Genomic DNA, 17,949 nt, shown 5'->3' with positions numbered 1-17,949 from the left:
CCTTACTCCTATCTCATCTCTATTTGGTGGAATTGGTGTTGTTACAGCTCTCCCCATGTTACAACCATACCCGGTCTCCCCTACGTGGCTTTAGCTGAAGGATGGTCTCCTTTTCCTCTAACACTGCTTGTAGAAAGTAGCAGTTTTGTTGTGTGAAGGGCCCACAACAGACACATTTACCTGATGATGGTATGCACTGTTTCTAGAGGGCATAGACCACTGGAAAACAAATGCATCAGAACTGAGGAATTAAGAGTGGCATTTGGGAGTGCTGACATGCAACACCACCCTGCGACTACTGGCTGTATACTGTATATCCTTGTGGGTGGCATATCAAGGGTCTTGCAGTCCTCCTTGGCTTCCTGCCATGTGAATAAGGGAGCCACAGAGAAAAACCCAATGCACTCCGTCTATACTCCATGTCCTTAAACTGCTTCCCACTGTCACTGCTTTGCTGCAGCTCTGCCTCCACATTAAAACAAAGTTATCCCAGCTTGTCCGAGTGCAGTCAAGGTAAAGCCCTCAAATATCATGGGCATCCAGGAATATAAAATCTCAACTGAGCTTTGAAAAAAATATATCAAAAGGTAAAAGGAGTCTTATGAAAGAAATGGATGTGAAAATGTTTGAGCGTGTATGTTGCTTTGATAAGAAAGTCAGCAATGGGGAAGCGATCACAGGGAGACACAGGGAGCAGATTATTTCTCCTAAAAAGGCTGTGACTGCTTTAAAACTATTTTTTTGTAGTTCCACTTTTAAAATGTGCTGTCCTACCATCATCTTGATCGGTTGTCAAACTGAATTCAGTTTTATCTCAACATCCTAAAGCCTCAATCTTGGTGAGAGCCCAGATGGGGATGAAATCACCCCGAAGCAGCAGCCTCACAAACCAATGCTGCAGTTTGCTCTCATGTACTCATGGGACACTGCCTGTGCAAATCTGCAGCATCCTGCCACACATACAGATGTGCCACAGTGAAGTCATTTTTGATTTAAACACTAACACGCGCTGCCCCTATATATCATAGTCATTGCAATAGGGGTGTACATCCTGCTGGTGAAATGGCAATACACAGACAGCATAGTAAACAACTCTGCAGACCAAGCCGCAGCACTACTAGGCTACTGTCTAGCTGTGCTATAGCATTACAAGCAGACGACTACAATGAAACAAAGTTGTTATCAAAATGTGTAATGTTGTGTGTGTGTGTGCGTGTGAGAGAGAATTTTTGTTATACATGCATGCCAATAAAGCTAATTTGAACTGAATTGAATTGAGAGAGAGAGAGAGAGAGAGACGCATGCTTATGTGCACACCTGCAGAACACTGCTGACTGAAGGTGAATCAAGATTTTCTGAAATTGGCTTGAGAGAGGATGGAAAAATCCGCTCAAAATCCACATCCCTTACTCCAGTAGCTGCAAAGACATTATTGCGCTCAGTGCAATCTGCAGATTCATAAAACTTGAAAACCCCGCCTACTTGACAGCCGGCGTCTGTTTACGAAAAGTCACGGGGACAGCATGGAGCGAAAGGTACCTAACAGAAAATGTCATACCGTGCTGCCAACAGGGGGAACAACCAGACTTCAATCAGCCAACTATGGTCGTCAAAATATAGTCTGTCACATTCGCTTGTTTGACATTTGCAGCTTGATAAATGATTAGGAGCTTCAAGTATTTTTGTGCAGTGGGACTTCTAAACGTGCGTACCGACATCTGATTCCGAATTATCACCCACTTCGACTTAAAACAATGGCGAGGCGTAAAAGGCGAAACCCAGTGAATTGTTGCACTTAAACCCAGCCAGGATTACACGGAACCATTTCCCCGGCTTCTGCGATACAACAGGGAACCACAGCGCAAAGAAAAGGCACTCGGAGCGACATGGAAAGCCCGATCGAGAACCCTACTAGGGCTGTGGAATATTTGAAGGAGCTTAACAAGATCATCGAGACCCAGCAGGAGTTGCTGGAGAGGCAGAGGGGAAGGATAGAGGAGCTGGAGCAGCAAGTATCCGACTTGTGCACGGAGAACCTCTGTCTGAAGGAGCAGTACCAGCGGCACCTGGCAACCTGCAGGCTGCTGCAGGGCAGCAACAGCCTGGTCACACTGGGAGCCATAGAGGAGCACATCACTCAGGAAAAGTAAGATATAACACCATCTGGCGTTTTAAAAAAAATCCAAATCAAATAATCTCTGTTAGACTATATTTACCTCATAAGTATTTAAAGTTAAAAATCGTACTTGATTAGCCTATTTCTTACAAATCAGACCAACACTGCCACACAGTGATCTGCAGTTTCAGCCAGACTACTTTGGCATCAGATGCTTTCCTTTTACTGATGTTTGCTGATGGAAACTGAATTACTAAGGGAACATTTTTCTGACAGTATCTGGAAATATGCAAGCGAGAATTTGAGCACCCAGCATCATTATGATGATTTGTGGGGTACAAACCAGTAGTTCCCCCAACAGATTAATTTCCAGCTCAGTTGTTTAATTGTCATTATGCATTTGACAGTGAGAGTACAACTATTAATGCCTATGATTTAAATATTTAGTAGGTCAAATTCAGATTGAGATTTGGAAACTACACACTGATATTATAATGTCCACGGTTCTATACTTATGCAAGTACTAAACCTTTTGTTTATAAAATGTAGGCTTTAAAATGGTCTCTGATTATTCTGCTTTGTCATCTTTGTATCGGTTTGATATTTGTCAGGCTCTGTAATTTAAGCAGACTTTAACAGTCTAAACTATCCCTGTGCCATAGTGCTCAGTGGTCTTAAAAGGGGATTTCATGTGCATGGACAGGCACATTAATCCATGATCTATGGACAGCAATAGCTACAACCCCTGGGAAAAGGCGCACTACTTGGAATAGATCCATTATGCAATGGCCCTATCTGAAAACAGCAGGTTAAGCAGAGCAGAGCAGGTAGGGCAGATGTAGCGGAGGATTATATCAGGAGTACTGGTATAATAGTCAGACACACTGTCAAGATTACCCTCCCTGCACCAGTTCTGTGTTGAAGTTCGCACTTTGTTGGCTGTATCTTCAAAATGCCTAGGCATGCAGGCATTTAACTCAGCTTTTGACAGCCTGCAGGGCCATGTGATCACGCTTGACCTTATGTGTCCAAGGCCATGTTAGTGTCATAAAGATCAGTGGCAGCAAATCAATAGTGATGACTCATGGACTGTATGTCGTTGCTGGGTGATAAAACCAGACTCATGAGATTAGGACATAGTGTAACACTAACCTTTAGCCCGCTCCCTTTATATATCTCTCTTGGGCACTGTGGAGTCTGTCGGATTTTCCTGGAAAATCAGTCTGTCACCTTCTCTTATTCTGTACGGTCACAGTGTCTGAACACTGTTTCAGTCTGGCTCTGGCAGACTGGCACATAGGTTAGTGGGGAGCCTGTGATTACCCCAGTGAACCTAATGAAATATGACAGCTGTTAATAACGTAAAGTATGGGTTATGGAGGATACAGGATTAAAAATGTAATTTAAGCGCAGTGAGCAATTTAAACAATGCAGTGGTCTAATTTAGAATAGAGAAAATGGGATATAAATAGACATGGAAATTAAACTGTATAGACATCCATTTTTTGCCAACCAGATCCGCTTGGATGTCGTCTTCTTAGCTTTACACCTGGTTTTCCCACGCTCGGGATTTTCTCCTAATCTGCCTTTGACATATACTTCCAAAGGGAGGTCTGAGCAGCTGCTGGAAGGCGAAAAGCCATTTGTAGACATTATCCTGAGCTCAGGTAACCCGTGGTAGACATTTCTTATTTTTAGCTATGCTAGTGGCAGGCTGTAGGGATGGCAATGGGTGTCTGCTGGTTGGTTGGTTGGTTCTGTCGATTCACCACTTTGTTTCAGACTTAAAGATCTAAACAAATATTTTAATGTGTCCAATACTCAGATTTATGACTAAATACTTGCAAAACTAATGACATTCCTATCAGCCTCACCTGTACTCTGTTTATTGATAATTAGCAAATGTTAGCATGCTAAAATGCTAATCTAACATGGTGAACATGGTAAACATTACCTGCTAAACAGCAGCAAAAATGTCAGTGCTAACGTTAACTGCCATTTTAAACATGTCATCATGCTGACATTAGCATTTGGCCTCACAGAGTTGTGTGGTAGACTGTTGATGTTTTGAGAAACCAAACTTAATCAAAAAATTTGTAACGCACAGTTTTAGTTGTGTCAGTCAACTGACCTCACTCTTAAATACAGAGAAGCAGAAAAACACAACTGCTGAAAAACACTCCAGTGCAAATCAGAGATCATGTGCCTGAGTATCACCATCATCTGTAAACAGCAGATGCTAATGTTGTTTAAACAGACACACTTCAGACCTTGGCTTTGCCTTGATACCCTCCTTAAGAATATCATTCACATTGGCGAAGACGGAGGGACATCCGGCTTCCAGTGACATGACAGTCTTTTTGACATTATGCCAAGAATGTACACAGTGCTCTTTGTCCTGTCAGGCCTGTTCCTTCCTCTTGTACCATGGCGGTTGTCATTCAACTATGTAATCAAGAACTGACTTGTACCTGTAAGGAAGTAGGTGAAAACAGTTACCTAAAATAACTGCCATTAGCTAGCTAATAGAATGGAAAACCAATTGTTGCCCATTCTGGCTCTTGAAAGACCATGAATTGAGATATTCTCCTACCATCTTCTATCCACAAAACATAAATTTAGCATGGTTAAGCAAAGTCCCTGCAGCCCTCAGATATCTGTGAAAGGGTAACTTCTGTAATAATTTGAATTGACATTTTGAGAAATATGCTAGTTTATTCTAAGGTAACCAGATTTCTGAAATTAAATCTGGGGACATTTTTGGTTTAGTGGTCAGTATGTCTTTATAAAATATAATGTTATTGTATATGAAATAAAAAAGGGGACAAATTAGGTTTTATAATGTGTAAAATATAACTCTTCTGAATGAAATCAAGTCATTTTGAAGCAGCAACTACATTTTAGTCAATAAGTAGAGGCTGCAATCACTTTCTGGCAAGTAGAATACTGCATTTTATGTGTTGTTTTGGCCATTTAAAGATATAATCTGTCAAATGTAACCCTGATGAATATAATCAAGTCATTTCAGGGCAGAAATAACCTTTCAATCAATAAGTAGATAAACAGTTGCTCTGCTTTCAAGTCTTTCTGGCCACTTAAAATCTGAATACAGGTATATTAACACCTTATACAGTCAGATTAACACAATAAAAAACGGGGACATTTCCGGGGACAACTCCAGACGGCGGAGACAGGCCACCAAAACCGGGGACTGTCCCCGGAAAATGTGGACGTCTGATCCTTATTCCCTTTCCTGCCTAAAGTTAGATGAGAAGATGGACACCATTAAATATGAAGCTATAGCCAGTAGACAGCATAGCCTAGCATAAAGACTGGAAACAGGAGGAAACAGCTTGCCTGGCCTTGTCCAAAGTAGAAAAAATCTGCCTACCAGCACCCCCGAAGCTTACTAATTAACACATTATTTCTTGTTTGTGTGTAAAAAAACAAAAACAAAAAAAAACACTCTTTATGCTAAGCTAACCTTACTGTCACCTGGCTCTAGATTCATATTTCCTGTAGAGACAGTGTTTATTGATCTTCTCATCTAACTCTCAGCTAGAAAGTGAATAATTGTATTTCCCAAAATTTCAAATGATTCTTATCAATGGCATGAGTGTCCTGTTTACTACAATGGCTTTCCCAGGAGGGCAAAGCTTACAATTCCTTGGTAGTTGGAACAGATCCTCTTATCGCCCTTTTTGTGATCACCACGTCAGAAATCCACACAGAACTGAACTGACATGTGACACTTTTCCATATCCCTATACTGATTAAAGGAGCAGCCTTTACTGAACCTTGTGGAAGGATTTGACAGTATGTAAGCTCCACATTGGAAAGACCCAATCAGGTTTGAACCCTGGATCATTTTGCTGTGGCAAGAGCTAACTGCTAAGCTTGTGTTGGTTGTTTTTTCAAATTATGTATATTCTTTCTAAGAATAGTATTCATAACCTCAGGTGATCCTGCTTTACATCTATGCCAAGTTCGTTTAAATCCATTACATGTATACTCTAGTTCACTCTAGTTTGTCATGTAGTGAATTTAGACATGATAGATTTGATCTTAATACAATCCAGACTGTGTCAGTCTGTGTCAGTTTGTAACTTTTCCCTTTTTGCTTCCCCTTTTCTTTTCAGTTCCTGTTTGTCATGATTTATTTGCATTATGGTCATCTTACATACAGTGGGTATTTTTCATCCTGTATGCAAATAGTTGGGAGCTATGCCATCAGTTCTCTGTTGGCTTAAAGCAACAATATGTAATATTTGTTTTTGATGGCCCCACTGTTTCTGAACATAATTCACCACTGTCATAAATAAGGACAGCTGTACATGTGCATTTGTTATTACGTTACTTATGAGCATCTGTCTTGCATCCTTTCAGCTCTTTTAGCTCATGCCAGTATCCATACTGAGAATACTGGGCTAGCTTCATCCAAAGAACTTACATTCTGCGTTCGATAGTTTGTGCTTTTTCTTATAGCTTGCTTGAAGAGCTGTGTTGTTGTGTGACATGGTGCCGTAAAGCATTACGCATTTCTTGCAATAGATTTCCTGCCTACATAGTTACATAGTGTCATAGCAAACACTGTGGGCCTGGAGTGGCAATGACAGCGACGCCATTCTCCCTACTACATATTTAAACATTTATTTTAAGATAAAATTACTATCTAGCGTTGCTTTAAGATGTCATCATTATGTGAATTTATAATGAAAAGAAAGGAAGGAAAAAAGTAAATGTCCACCATGTAACAGCCACGTTCTGTTCCAAAAACAAGTAATATCTAAAGAATTTGCTGCTACTGAATGATACATAAGATTGTTTGCTGCTATCTTGGGTTGGCTGTAAATGGAAGGCATTCCACTGTATGTTGTTTGTATGTTTTATCCCTGTACCCTCTTTTAGAAACAAAATGCAGAGAGCAGGAAATGTGATTCACCACTCATAGTGGAACCTGCGGTGCCAAGTAAACAGATTCCTCTGTGAATTCTGCAGAACGGGCTTTGGTTGTTGGTTAGGTTCTCAGGATGTGGGACAGCTGCACAGGTATTGTAAATCATCTCAGTGTGCACTGACCCTCATGAAGATCCATAAATCCATCCACCTAGATGATTGTAACCCCCAGGAAATGGTTGAGCAGAAGCAGAGGAGGAGTCACTCTCAGTGGATCGGTTTCGGTAAATCCAAAGCTAAGGCTCCTGTTTCACAGTTTGTTCACAGTTTCACGAGTTCAAGTTAAGTCTGTGTAAACAGATGGTTGGTGTAGTAATCAGGGAAGAATTAGCAATCACTCACGTATCAGGTTTTTTCTTTTCATGGCTCCTGAGATGCCTGCCCTGTCAGCCCTTTATTCCAACAGTATTTATGCTGAACCCATGCAGTTTTCTCTCCTAATTGTGTTTGCTTTTATCAGCGCTCTAAAGTTACTTGTATCCCTTGTGCTCACATAAGAATTAAATGACAAGTAATACAAGATTGGGTTGCAAGTTTTTGCACCACACATTAGTGATGAATGACTTTTCATGAGCAGTTAAGTCTGATTGACTTAAACCTTTCAAACACACAGATCTGGTCCGTCTGGTCAGTGAATATAATATAATTAACACATATTTCTTGTTTGTTTAAAACTAGAATTTGAAGAGCGGTCATGATAAATGTTTTCTTGCGTGATGCAGGAGAGGCTGGTGCTTTAATCAGAGTGGATCCCCTGTGATCTGAACTTGTCCTCCGGGGTTTGGAGTTGAATAGTGTCTGCAAGTGCTTTCATTTCTTATCTCTGTGCTGGTGGATGCATCTGTCAGCCCACATTCAGCATTCAGACTTTTTTGCTGCCTATTACACCATATAAGACAGTTGGGTATTCACTGTTTGTTGAAACAACCTAGCATTACCATGGACAATTATATTAAGAGGAGTATTCATTCTCATATAAGCACTGGTGTTAGATTTGAGTATGATGGCTGCAGTAGCAGTGTATGTGGAGGCAGATTTTTTTTTTCCAGGTAGTCATTTAAATTCAGTCTGAATCCCAGTCAGTAAAGAAGCATAAGTAATCTTGAGTGATCAAATATTGATGAATAACGCGACAAATTGTTGCTAACTCCAACTCTCTCCCTGTTAATGCTGTAATGGAGCTAATATGAATGTTTCAATGCGGATGAATGAGCAACAAAGCTCTGGAGTTGTTGATTTTGTTCCATATCTCAGCCAGGATGGATACAGTATATTAATATTTTGCAGAGTGGTTTACATTCATTGCTCATGTTCAGCTGCTACTAAACTGTAATTGCTTTCATACTGAAGACCTACAGTTGAATGTGTTAAAGCAGCTGCAGGATTATGCAAGAGTTTTAGATGGAAGATAAATGTTAGAAAAACATTTTACTTTATTCTAAAATGTTACCTGATGATCTGTTTTAGTGTTAATTGTGCCTGTGTCACTGCTTGGAGCTTTGTTTTCAATTTCAAAACATAACAACAGAGAAATCTAATTAACTGTGTTTTGCTGAAGTTTCATTACAAAGTCTGATGTGGGGTTAATGTATTATGAATAAATGTTGGATTTCATTGTTTAAACTTTGCTTAACAGTAGAGCTGAAATGACTGGTCTGTTAATTGATTAGTCAATCAACAGAAAATTAGTCAGCTATTTTAAAATTTCGATTAATCGACATCAAACACTATGTCATCAGGCTAATAATCAAGCTATTCAAACTGACTGGTTGAAAATGTGTGTCAAAATATTAATGTACATCAAATAATCATGCTGCAGAGATGTCCTGGCCTACTTATTGTATTCTACAGACAAAACATCTTTGTTTTTGTACAGATCCTTGAAAAAAAGCACACTATAGTCATTTACATATGTTTTTCAATGAAAATGAGAATAATCATGTAAAAATGATCATTTCCCCAAATATAGCTAACCATATTGCAATTGCAATATTAATATATTAATATTAATATATATTATAAAAAATAATATTTTTTCAAAATCATTCAGCCTAAACACAAGCAAGCTATAAAACCAACAACAATGTATTATTTTGAATTGTTGCATTAACTATGTAGATCATTTTATGAAAGATAAAATTGCAAATTTAATGTTACACCGTATTTTGCAATATGTCATTGATTTAAATTTTTCTGTAATCTGGTATTTTGCGATATTTCATTCATTTAATTGATTTTGTCTGTACATCTCTGAGTTTGGAATGAAATCAGAGTCATCTTTTAGGTTGTCGATTTTGGCTTTTACTGAATTATCTCTCTATAGTCACTGGTGGTTTTATATCGCCTTCTGTTTTAGTTATTGTGGCTTGGCTTCTTTAATCTAATTTGCTGCCTAAGAAAACCTCAGCTGCCCTTACTAAGTCCCCTGGATGGAGCCTGTAGACTGGAGATTGGCAAGGTCATAAATACTTTACCCCAAGGCAGCATAACAGCTTTAGCATGTGTTTTGGGACCCCTCTGCAGACAAATAATAGCATGATGGAGAAAGCTGTTTCTTGTGGCTGACGGGGTCCACTCATTTACCCGCGATCTGCTGAACAATCAGTGTGCCAAACCAAATTTACGAGCACATGAACTATATCTCTCGAGCAAAGCCCCCTCTAATGAAATACCCCTGCTAGATTAATGTCTATGCAGGAATGATTTGCATTCAGTCCCACCTATAAATTTCAAGCAGTGGCCAAAGACAATTTGCAACTTGCACTCAAAATCAACTGCAAGCTGCCTTCATCTGTAATGGACTGTCCTTCCTTGCATCTCAGTGTGGCCTGCAGCTTAGCTGGAAGAAATCCAAGCACTGCTGACCTCTGGCTCTTTCAATCAGGCCTATTAAGACAAAGTTAAGGTGGTTTGTGTCATTTGATGGACCTAGGTCCTGGTAGGTATTTTTTTAACCTTTGGATAAAGTTATCCAACTGTTTCCCCCAGTCTCCGGGTCTTTATGTTAAGTTAAGCTAGCCAGTTGCTGACAGTATCTTTACATTTAATATAAAATGTTAAGTAGTAATTGTCAAGAAATAGGGCTGTCCCCGACTAAGGATTTACATAGTCGAAACAGAATTGTCAAGTCCTGTCTATAGAGGGGTTACACAGGGTAACTCCACTTTAACCTTGAGAACCTGCAGGGCTTTTCAGCTCGGCACAACACCAGTGAAGCTGGAGCTCAGTCTCCTCAGCATGCTCCTCTGCTGTCACTGTACACATACACACTACGTCTACACATGTGTACTGATGGCCCAGGGTTAGGATTAGATTCATTTACGCACTTTAAAAACATTTGTTAAAAGTTTTATTCTTTTTACATGTTCATTTACAGCATTAAACGTTGAAATGTATATTATAATAGGCAGTATATTAACTTATTGGGAGAAAACTGGTAGTTCTATGTAAAATCAGATGTTGAACACCCCAATATCGCCAAAATGGCATGATCCTTGTTTTGCTACGAAGCTTCGACTGTGAGATCGACAGTCGAATCAGGCTCTGCCCATCGAATCTTCGACCATTTGGGGTCAGCCCTATCAAGAATAGTATAGACCATAATAGAAAGCTGTGTTCTTTCTTATATTGCTTTTATGCTATCAAATGATAGAATTTCCTCAGGATACAGAAATACAAGCAACACATTACAATGAAAGGTTTTATTTACTTTCGAAAAGTTTGTTTACTACATAGTTGGGTTTGTTCTACCTAAAACATTCACACCTTTTCCTTTCTTTGTCAGTTTGTCAGAAAAATCCAATGGAGTGTAACTCTTTAATGTATTCTGTAAATTAAGCGCACATTCTACTTTTACTTTTCATTTCAAGCTTGCTAAGTCTTCAAATCTCTCTCCACCCCCTTTTATCTTTACAAACTGTGATCAACACCGAAGAACACTTGGAGGTGCCACGAGGCCAAAGCATGGTCGCCTGTTCATTCTTTATTTCTTCACAGTTGAACCAATTATCCGCCTCGCAGCTGTCAAAACCAGCTGATGCAGCAGCTGAATCGAAGGCAATTTGTAGCATAGTACCTGTGGAGAGTTGTTTGAAAGGCTGCCACTAGTTTTCTGCCAAGTGGGAGTACTGTGTGTGTGTGTGTGTGTGTGTGTGTGTGTGTGTGTGCATCGCTGAGGTGGAGGCTGAGTCAACAGCTAAACACGGATGAGGAGCTACTGCTCACACATCTTCTTAGTTATCACGGGTAGATGTCAAACACGGCCTTCCTGACAACCAGTTTTTTGTCTGAAAATTCTGTGGGAAGTAGTTTGGAGTCGTATAAACAATACGCATTTGTGGCTCACAACATCAGCTTCTTGTGTCTCGTTTGTCTGGTTTCCAACAGCTGACATGTCTACCTTCAGTAGGCGAGAGAGTGATTGCAGTATCAACAGTTTCCATTGCTTCCACTCACAGGTGTTGGGCTATAAGTCTATGTGTTTCAGCTCTGGCTGCTTGTGTGCTCTGTTGTTTGTGTTCTGTGTAACCCAGGACTCTACAGGAGATTCTAAGTGCTGATCTAAATCCAAGCAATATGTTCAGGTATGCAGCCAGAGTGAAAGTGAGATTTCCTTGTACCCAGCTTTCTGTGTTAGGTTAGGTGCCTAATAGAGTCAAGGTTGGAGGAAGGGGCAGTCTACCTTTTCAGCATGAACAAGTTTAATCAAGGATCTGAGATATTTAAGTCAGATCCTATTGAATTCAGACCTTTAGCATTTCTGATTTACATTTGAAATGCTGAGACCACATAGATTTATTAATAAGGTATTCTTGTATTTTTGGCCAGAAATAACAGAATAATGTTTAGATGTTTCAGCCCAAATGACATCTTTAGATTCCACCTCAGCATGCTTAACCCAAATGCACCCAAGACAGATGGAATGCCTTCCAGAGGCTTATCAATAAAGACACCACTCCCGGCTTGACAACCATACTGATGAGTGACAGAGTCAGTATATCAATCCTTAAAGGTCCAGTTCCTCTGCCGGTGCATGTTATGCTCCTCGGCATTTTTCTAAATAATATATTGACCCATTAGGGAATGTCAGATGAGTAGATGATGAGAAATGAAAGTGGGTGAAGGAAGCAGGTTTTGAGCACTTTTCAGCAATGTGTACAAGCGTGTGTGTGTGTGTGTGTGTGTGTGTGTGTGTGTGTCAAAGACTGCAACCTTCCCTTTATGCAGGGAAAGACAGCCAGTGGGGTGGTTGACACACCAGTAACCCCTTAGAGATACATAAATTGACAGAGGACTGGACTGACTCATTAGATCTGCTTAGCCAGACACATATCTGCCTGTAATTATTTGCTGATTAATACAGATAATTTAGGTCTTAGTAATGTGAAGGCCACAAATATGTAGCACACTGGGCAACCTAACACATGATGATGAATGCCCTTCATTTATACACTGGACTGAGAAAAAGCCCTACACTAAGGGAAGCAGACATAAAAGCACACAAAGCATGCACCTCATCAGACAAGCAAGAGCAAAATCTACATCAAATGTTGAAACGCCTGCTTTATCCCGACTGCAGTGTTCTTTTTGAGAAAAATGGATCTTATAAAATACTGACAAAAGCTGAACAACAGCGTCAAGCTTCACCGTGTGCCTCTGAGAAACCTGTCAGTGTGAATGAGCTGTTCTAGCCGACCACAGGTTCAAGCCATTGATCATTTGGTGACATTGTTGTGAATGGAGGCCAGAGCCACAAAATTGCAAGAAGCGCCGTTCTGTTTTTGGTGGAAAGTTTTGTAAATTCAGTGTTACTTCAGATGTGATTTATTCTTTTTCATCACAGCTCAGAGGGGTTTGTTTGCTCAAGCTTAAAGCGTTTCATGGCTGTCACGGTTGTGGCCAAATTACATAGTATATTCAGTAAACCCAGTAACTGTTGGGTAACTTTTGGGAATAACTCTTCTCTAAGCAGTTCAGTTAAGGACTCTGTAAAGGTTATAATTGAATTCCTCCTGTTAGCTTCTTCAAGTATAGTCAAAGATGAAGTTAGCATCTTCAAAGTTGAAGGATGGGGAAAATAATAGAAGGAGAAAGGAAGGTGAAATATTAAGAGAGACAAGTGATACAGCAATGTTTTGCATGCGATATAATCTCCAGCATCAAAACCTTCTAACTTGGAAAATGTGTCATCAATCACACACCTTGGACAAACTTTAATTACCTCTGATTTTCTTCTGAATTCAGGATAGGAAATAGCCATTTCCTTTATTGCCTTAGCACTGTGCTTTTTTCCCCTTATTGCCATAAAAAGGGTGGTAATGTGATGACATGCTAGAAGCCATTTCTTCAAGGCTTAACCCTACTTAATATTTTACAGCGGAAAAACAAATAATGGGTTTATAATTGCATTGAAGCAGGTCTTTCCTGAAAGAGGCAAGGAAAGTGAAACAGCTTTAGGGGAAAGTGTCCAAGCCTTTATGATATATTGTGCTGTATATGAAAGTACAGAAATGATAATACCAAAAATAGGCTACAAACCATTCAGGGACTAACAGGAATGCATGTGACAGTGACATGTAGATGTTTGCATCATTTGCAGCTGTGTGGCCTATGCAGTATATGATGTTCCAGTTCCTTTGAAGCCAGGCAGGGAGCTATGATTAAATGAGCAGACTAGTGCATTTCTGCAGCCGTGTCCAGTTGCACTTACTCTTGTGGAAAGGCAGATTGATAAACTCTGAGTTAGCATTTTTTTTGCGCTGGGTGTGCCCTCTGTCCATTTCCTCCCTCACAACAGGAAACAGGCTGTCCTCATTGACTCAGACTTTGTGCCAGGAAAAATAAAGGGCACACATGTATACCATCCACACACGCATGCAAGCCACACACACACACACACACCGTTGCACTGAGGCAAAGGGCAGGTTGAAGACAATGACAAGACAGTAAAGACAGCAGTGTAATATTTGGTTCAAGAAGACGGCTGGGTTTTTGATTCTGCCACTGGAGATTTGGCTTCTGTGGGAGAAACCAATCTCACAGCTTACGGAGGCCTTTCTATGGAATGTTACCTCCGATGGGATTTGGCATTTGATGCATTATTTAAAAGGATTTGGGAATACACCTGAATGAACGTCAGCAGTTGCAGTTCTGCACCGTGCAGAAGAAAAACCGTTTAACTTGCATTGTAACTCCCATTCACTTGTCCATCACCATAAGGATGATTATATGCTGTGTTTCATATAGAGAAATGAGCTTTGTCTATACTGCAAGCGAAATTAATACTCCATCAATGTGCTAGTCTCATATAACCATGCAACATTCTGAAAGAACTGTTTCACTTTGTCTTAACCTACTATGTTCTGAAGTTATACCAAAAGGTGTAGCAGTTTTATTCAAATCCAATCTGTACAACGCCTAGTGACTCAGATTGAGCGCTATAGATTCTGTTTCACTCAAAGAGGCAGTTCATGCAAATTGTAGTACTGCAGGTATTACAAATTCAATGAAAATGAGAACATAAATAAAAGGAATGTTGTCCTCTATTGTCACCTGCAGCCTCAACACACCAAGCCAGTGGCTCAGAGGTTCTGCATGAATGACTGATGACACCTCACACTGTGTAAGACGTAGCAGACTGTCCAATTGTCCTCTGTACAATTGTGACAGTCTTGCAGAATGTACAAAAAATATTCTAGGCATGTCCCAGGTCAGGAGTTTTGTAGATTAGTTGTAATGGTATTTGTAGTGGCCTTTCTGCAGGACAGAGGAGCTGTCCAGGGTTCTGACCACTTCTTCCTTGCGCTGGTTTGCTCTGAGGAAGTCAAGTCTGCATGACTGTGTGCAGGCAGCTTAACAGATTGACGTATCAGCAAAACATATGTGAAATACGGTTTTGGTGTAATCATTTTTTTCCGTGATGCATTGTATACACACCAATCAATAGCTTCAGTAATTGCCATTGGGTCTGGTCTGCAGCACTTGTGTCAATGAATCTCATCCTACCTCTGCACTGTATTGACCCAGTTTTCACCTCAACCTAATTCCACAGTTGTCATAGGCTTTGCTCTAATAAAAACACCTGTGGTATCAAATTTGTTCTGTGCTTTACAGAATAATTAAAAAGCAGTCTTTGCTGATATACCAGACAATCAGAAGCAGATGTATGAGTAATACAGGAGATTCTGGAGTGAAGAGAAAGGTGCAAATCTTACAGAATAAAAAATCAAGTAGTAAAGTAACTAAGAGTCATGAGAAAGAGGAGAAATCAGACAATTGGCCACATCATCATTCAACATCATTCATGAGAGGACCATTATTTCTTCAAGCTAACCCAACAAATAGCTGAACAGTACACCCCTTCTAAGATGAACCTTTGCAGATACAGTACCTAATGGTATAGTTAGTCACTGTACTGTCTTTTCACCATGAATACCTCATTGTTTTCTTCATGTGAAAAGAGCCGACAAGGGGGATCATAAATTTGCACCGATGCAGCCATGCAGTCGCTTTATTGCCTCTTAGTGCTACGGTTCACAGAACAGGCTGCATTTTATTTCTGTGGTGCAGGGAATTCTTTCCTTGCTGTTGGAATGCTATTTCCTGCAGTCTATTTCGAGTGCCTATGAAATTCCATGACAGAAATGGAGAGCAATAGAGTGTATGACAGCAAATACATAATAACAGACATTCGGCAAAAGATGCATCAGACTGATGGTTTGGTGTTAAAAGTCATGTGTTTTTGCTTGGTACTTAGACTGTTATCTACCCAGGTTTCAGTCCAAGCACTATTAAATCAACACTTTTTTATATAGGCCTAGGCCTTTTTCACAGTAGACATTTTGACTTGTCATAGAGGGAAAACCACAGCTAATAACATTAATGATGTAAGCCATAATAGTGAGCCACCACGCACAACAGTGTTGCAAAGTAGAGCTTCCTCACTTTGAATTCCCATTTCAAAATGTTTTAATGATATCCTCTCCCAGATATGACCACTTTTAAATATTTCACCTCCAGTGTTGGGCAATAATATTACTAATGCAAGTAACTACAGTGTAACTAATTACTTTTTTAAAACAGTAATATTATTACTAGTTACTAATGCAAGTAACGCTGCGTTACTGAACGCACCATCCTTGACGTGAATCCGCAACTGTGCGGCAGCTCAGCAGCACCTGACTTTGTTGTTCATGTCCGCTGATAGACAAACACTAAAGGAAGAAAGTAGAACGAGGGAGAAAGGCGTTCTGTCCACAGCTGTAAGTAGCTACTGCCATTATTATGTCACAGTCGGATGCAAAGAACATTGTCGTCTAGTGTAAACCAGCAAAAAGCTTTCAACCGTGAACATTTCTACATCTGATTTATTAAAGCATCTGCTGAAGCTGCACAGCAACGTGAAACTTACAGAAAGAAACTCCGGCAGAGCTGTCACTGATGTTTGGACTTGTCGGGAGAGACTGGCTTTGACGTAGCGTTTTGTAACTACTGAATACTGCTCTTATAAACAGGCTACATGTGCAGAAAAACAGCTGTTTAAAAGTCGGGATTTACTTGCTTTATTTTTGTATTTCAGCTGCTTGTGTTAAGAAACGTTAGGCCTAGGCTATATGCTTTGTAAAAACCATACTCCTTGCTGCTGTTATGAATATAATATTGGCTAAAAAGTCGGGAGAGACAGCTTTGTTTGGGGGTGAAAGGGGGTGGTAGTGAAAGCAGTGTTTCCCATAATTAGCCTATAATTTCGATAATTATCAACACCGCCACGTATTGATTTTCCAGTTTTTTACTAGGCGTGTTTAAAATCATATTTGATTGAGGAGCATGTATTAGTGCAGCACCTCCTCGCTGGCTCCCTCTTTCTCTCTCTGGTGAACACCACTGCAAAACCTGTCCAAAGTTAGAAATCCCCCCCCCCCCTCATTCTGTGGGAAACACTGGAAAATAATATAGTAAAGTAGCGAGTAACCTTACTACTTACTTGTATCACCAGTAATAAGTAAAGTAATAATCTCACTTTTTTAAGGAGTTATAAGTAACTAGTAATATTTTACAATTTCTGAGTAACTTGCCCAACACCGTTCACCTCCTTAACTTTTCTGAGAAACTGTTTGCTCTGACAGTTTGAAATGATGAGTGAGTCTAAATACTACAATACCCATGACCATTTGCTTATTGCTGTGGAGAAAAAGGCAGAATTATTGTTCATCCAAAATTCACAGAGAATTTACAAGTGAATTGATTTGAGTTGTCAGTTTTCTCACCAGTGTCATCTGTAGTTTCCACCCACTGTAAGCAGCGCCCGTAACAGAATTTTGAGCTCGCTGATTGGATATTGCTTGGGAGTGATGTTTGTATGTACACATACTTGTACCTTTTGACTTTTCATCAAGATCCATGTATTTTCCAACACAGTTATCTTTTGTACCAACGGTTCAACTGGGAGAGTTTCAAGGCATGGAAGTGCTCCAACAATAAGTCACCTAAAAGTGAAAAATAAATGGGCGTTTTTCTTCTAGTACAAGTGCTGCCCACATTAGCTCCTCCCACCTTGCAACTCCGGATCCCTAAAACTGAAGCCGCTAAATGGAATTCAGTCATTATTCATTTTATTATTTAAACCTGTGCCTGTTCAATAGAAATATTTGAGACCGTGAGGTTTTCTACGGTTTGTCAACCCAAAAGGAAAAATGCTGTATTATAATAAGCACTGCATTGGCAGAGGCTACATTTTCACAAACTCTGTGGAATATCAATACATAATTGTGTGAAGTTGTAGCTGGAATTAAAATTTTGGCCATTTTGTTGGATGCCAGATTGATCTGTTCATAAGTGTTGCACCCCTCACGCCAGGCTGCTGTAATGTAGTTGCTGAA

At 39.9% G+C, this 17,949-nt stretch overlaps 1 protein-coding gene across 3 annotated transcripts in view; it reads left to right on the top strand.

Annotated features, from left to right (window-relative positions):
* The first annotated feature begins 1,497 nt into the window (after nucleotides 1-1,497).
* The window catches only part of LOC119905314 (IQ motif and SEC7 domain-containing protein 1-like), a 95,008-nt gene continuing 78,556 nt past the window's right edge, over nucleotides 1,498-17,949 (top strand). For 2 of the 3 annotated variants that reach the window (XM_038722187.1, XM_038722195.1), the window contains exon 1: nucleotides 1,887-2,146. In XM_038722187.1, coding sequence (XP_038578115.1) covers nucleotides 1,887-2,146 — 260 coding nt within the window. Of the gene's footprint in view, nucleotides 2,147-17,949 lie in introns of all 3 variants that reach the window. The other variant, XM_038722188.1, reaches the window with a different exon arrangement.

The sequence above is a fragment of the Micropterus salmoides genome, unplaced genomic scaffold, assembly GCF_014851395.1.
Source record: "Micropterus salmoides isolate LMB-PRFRI ecotype aquatic unplaced genomic scaffold, ASM1485139v1 Ms_hic_scaffold_16, whole genome shotgun sequence".
Taxonomy (NCBI): domain Eukaryota; kingdom Metazoa; phylum Chordata; class Actinopteri; order Centrarchiformes; family Centrarchidae; genus Micropterus; species Micropterus salmoides.
The sequence above is the reverse complement of the archived record's forward strand: the minus strand, read 5'-3'. Positions and strand labels throughout refer to the sequence as shown.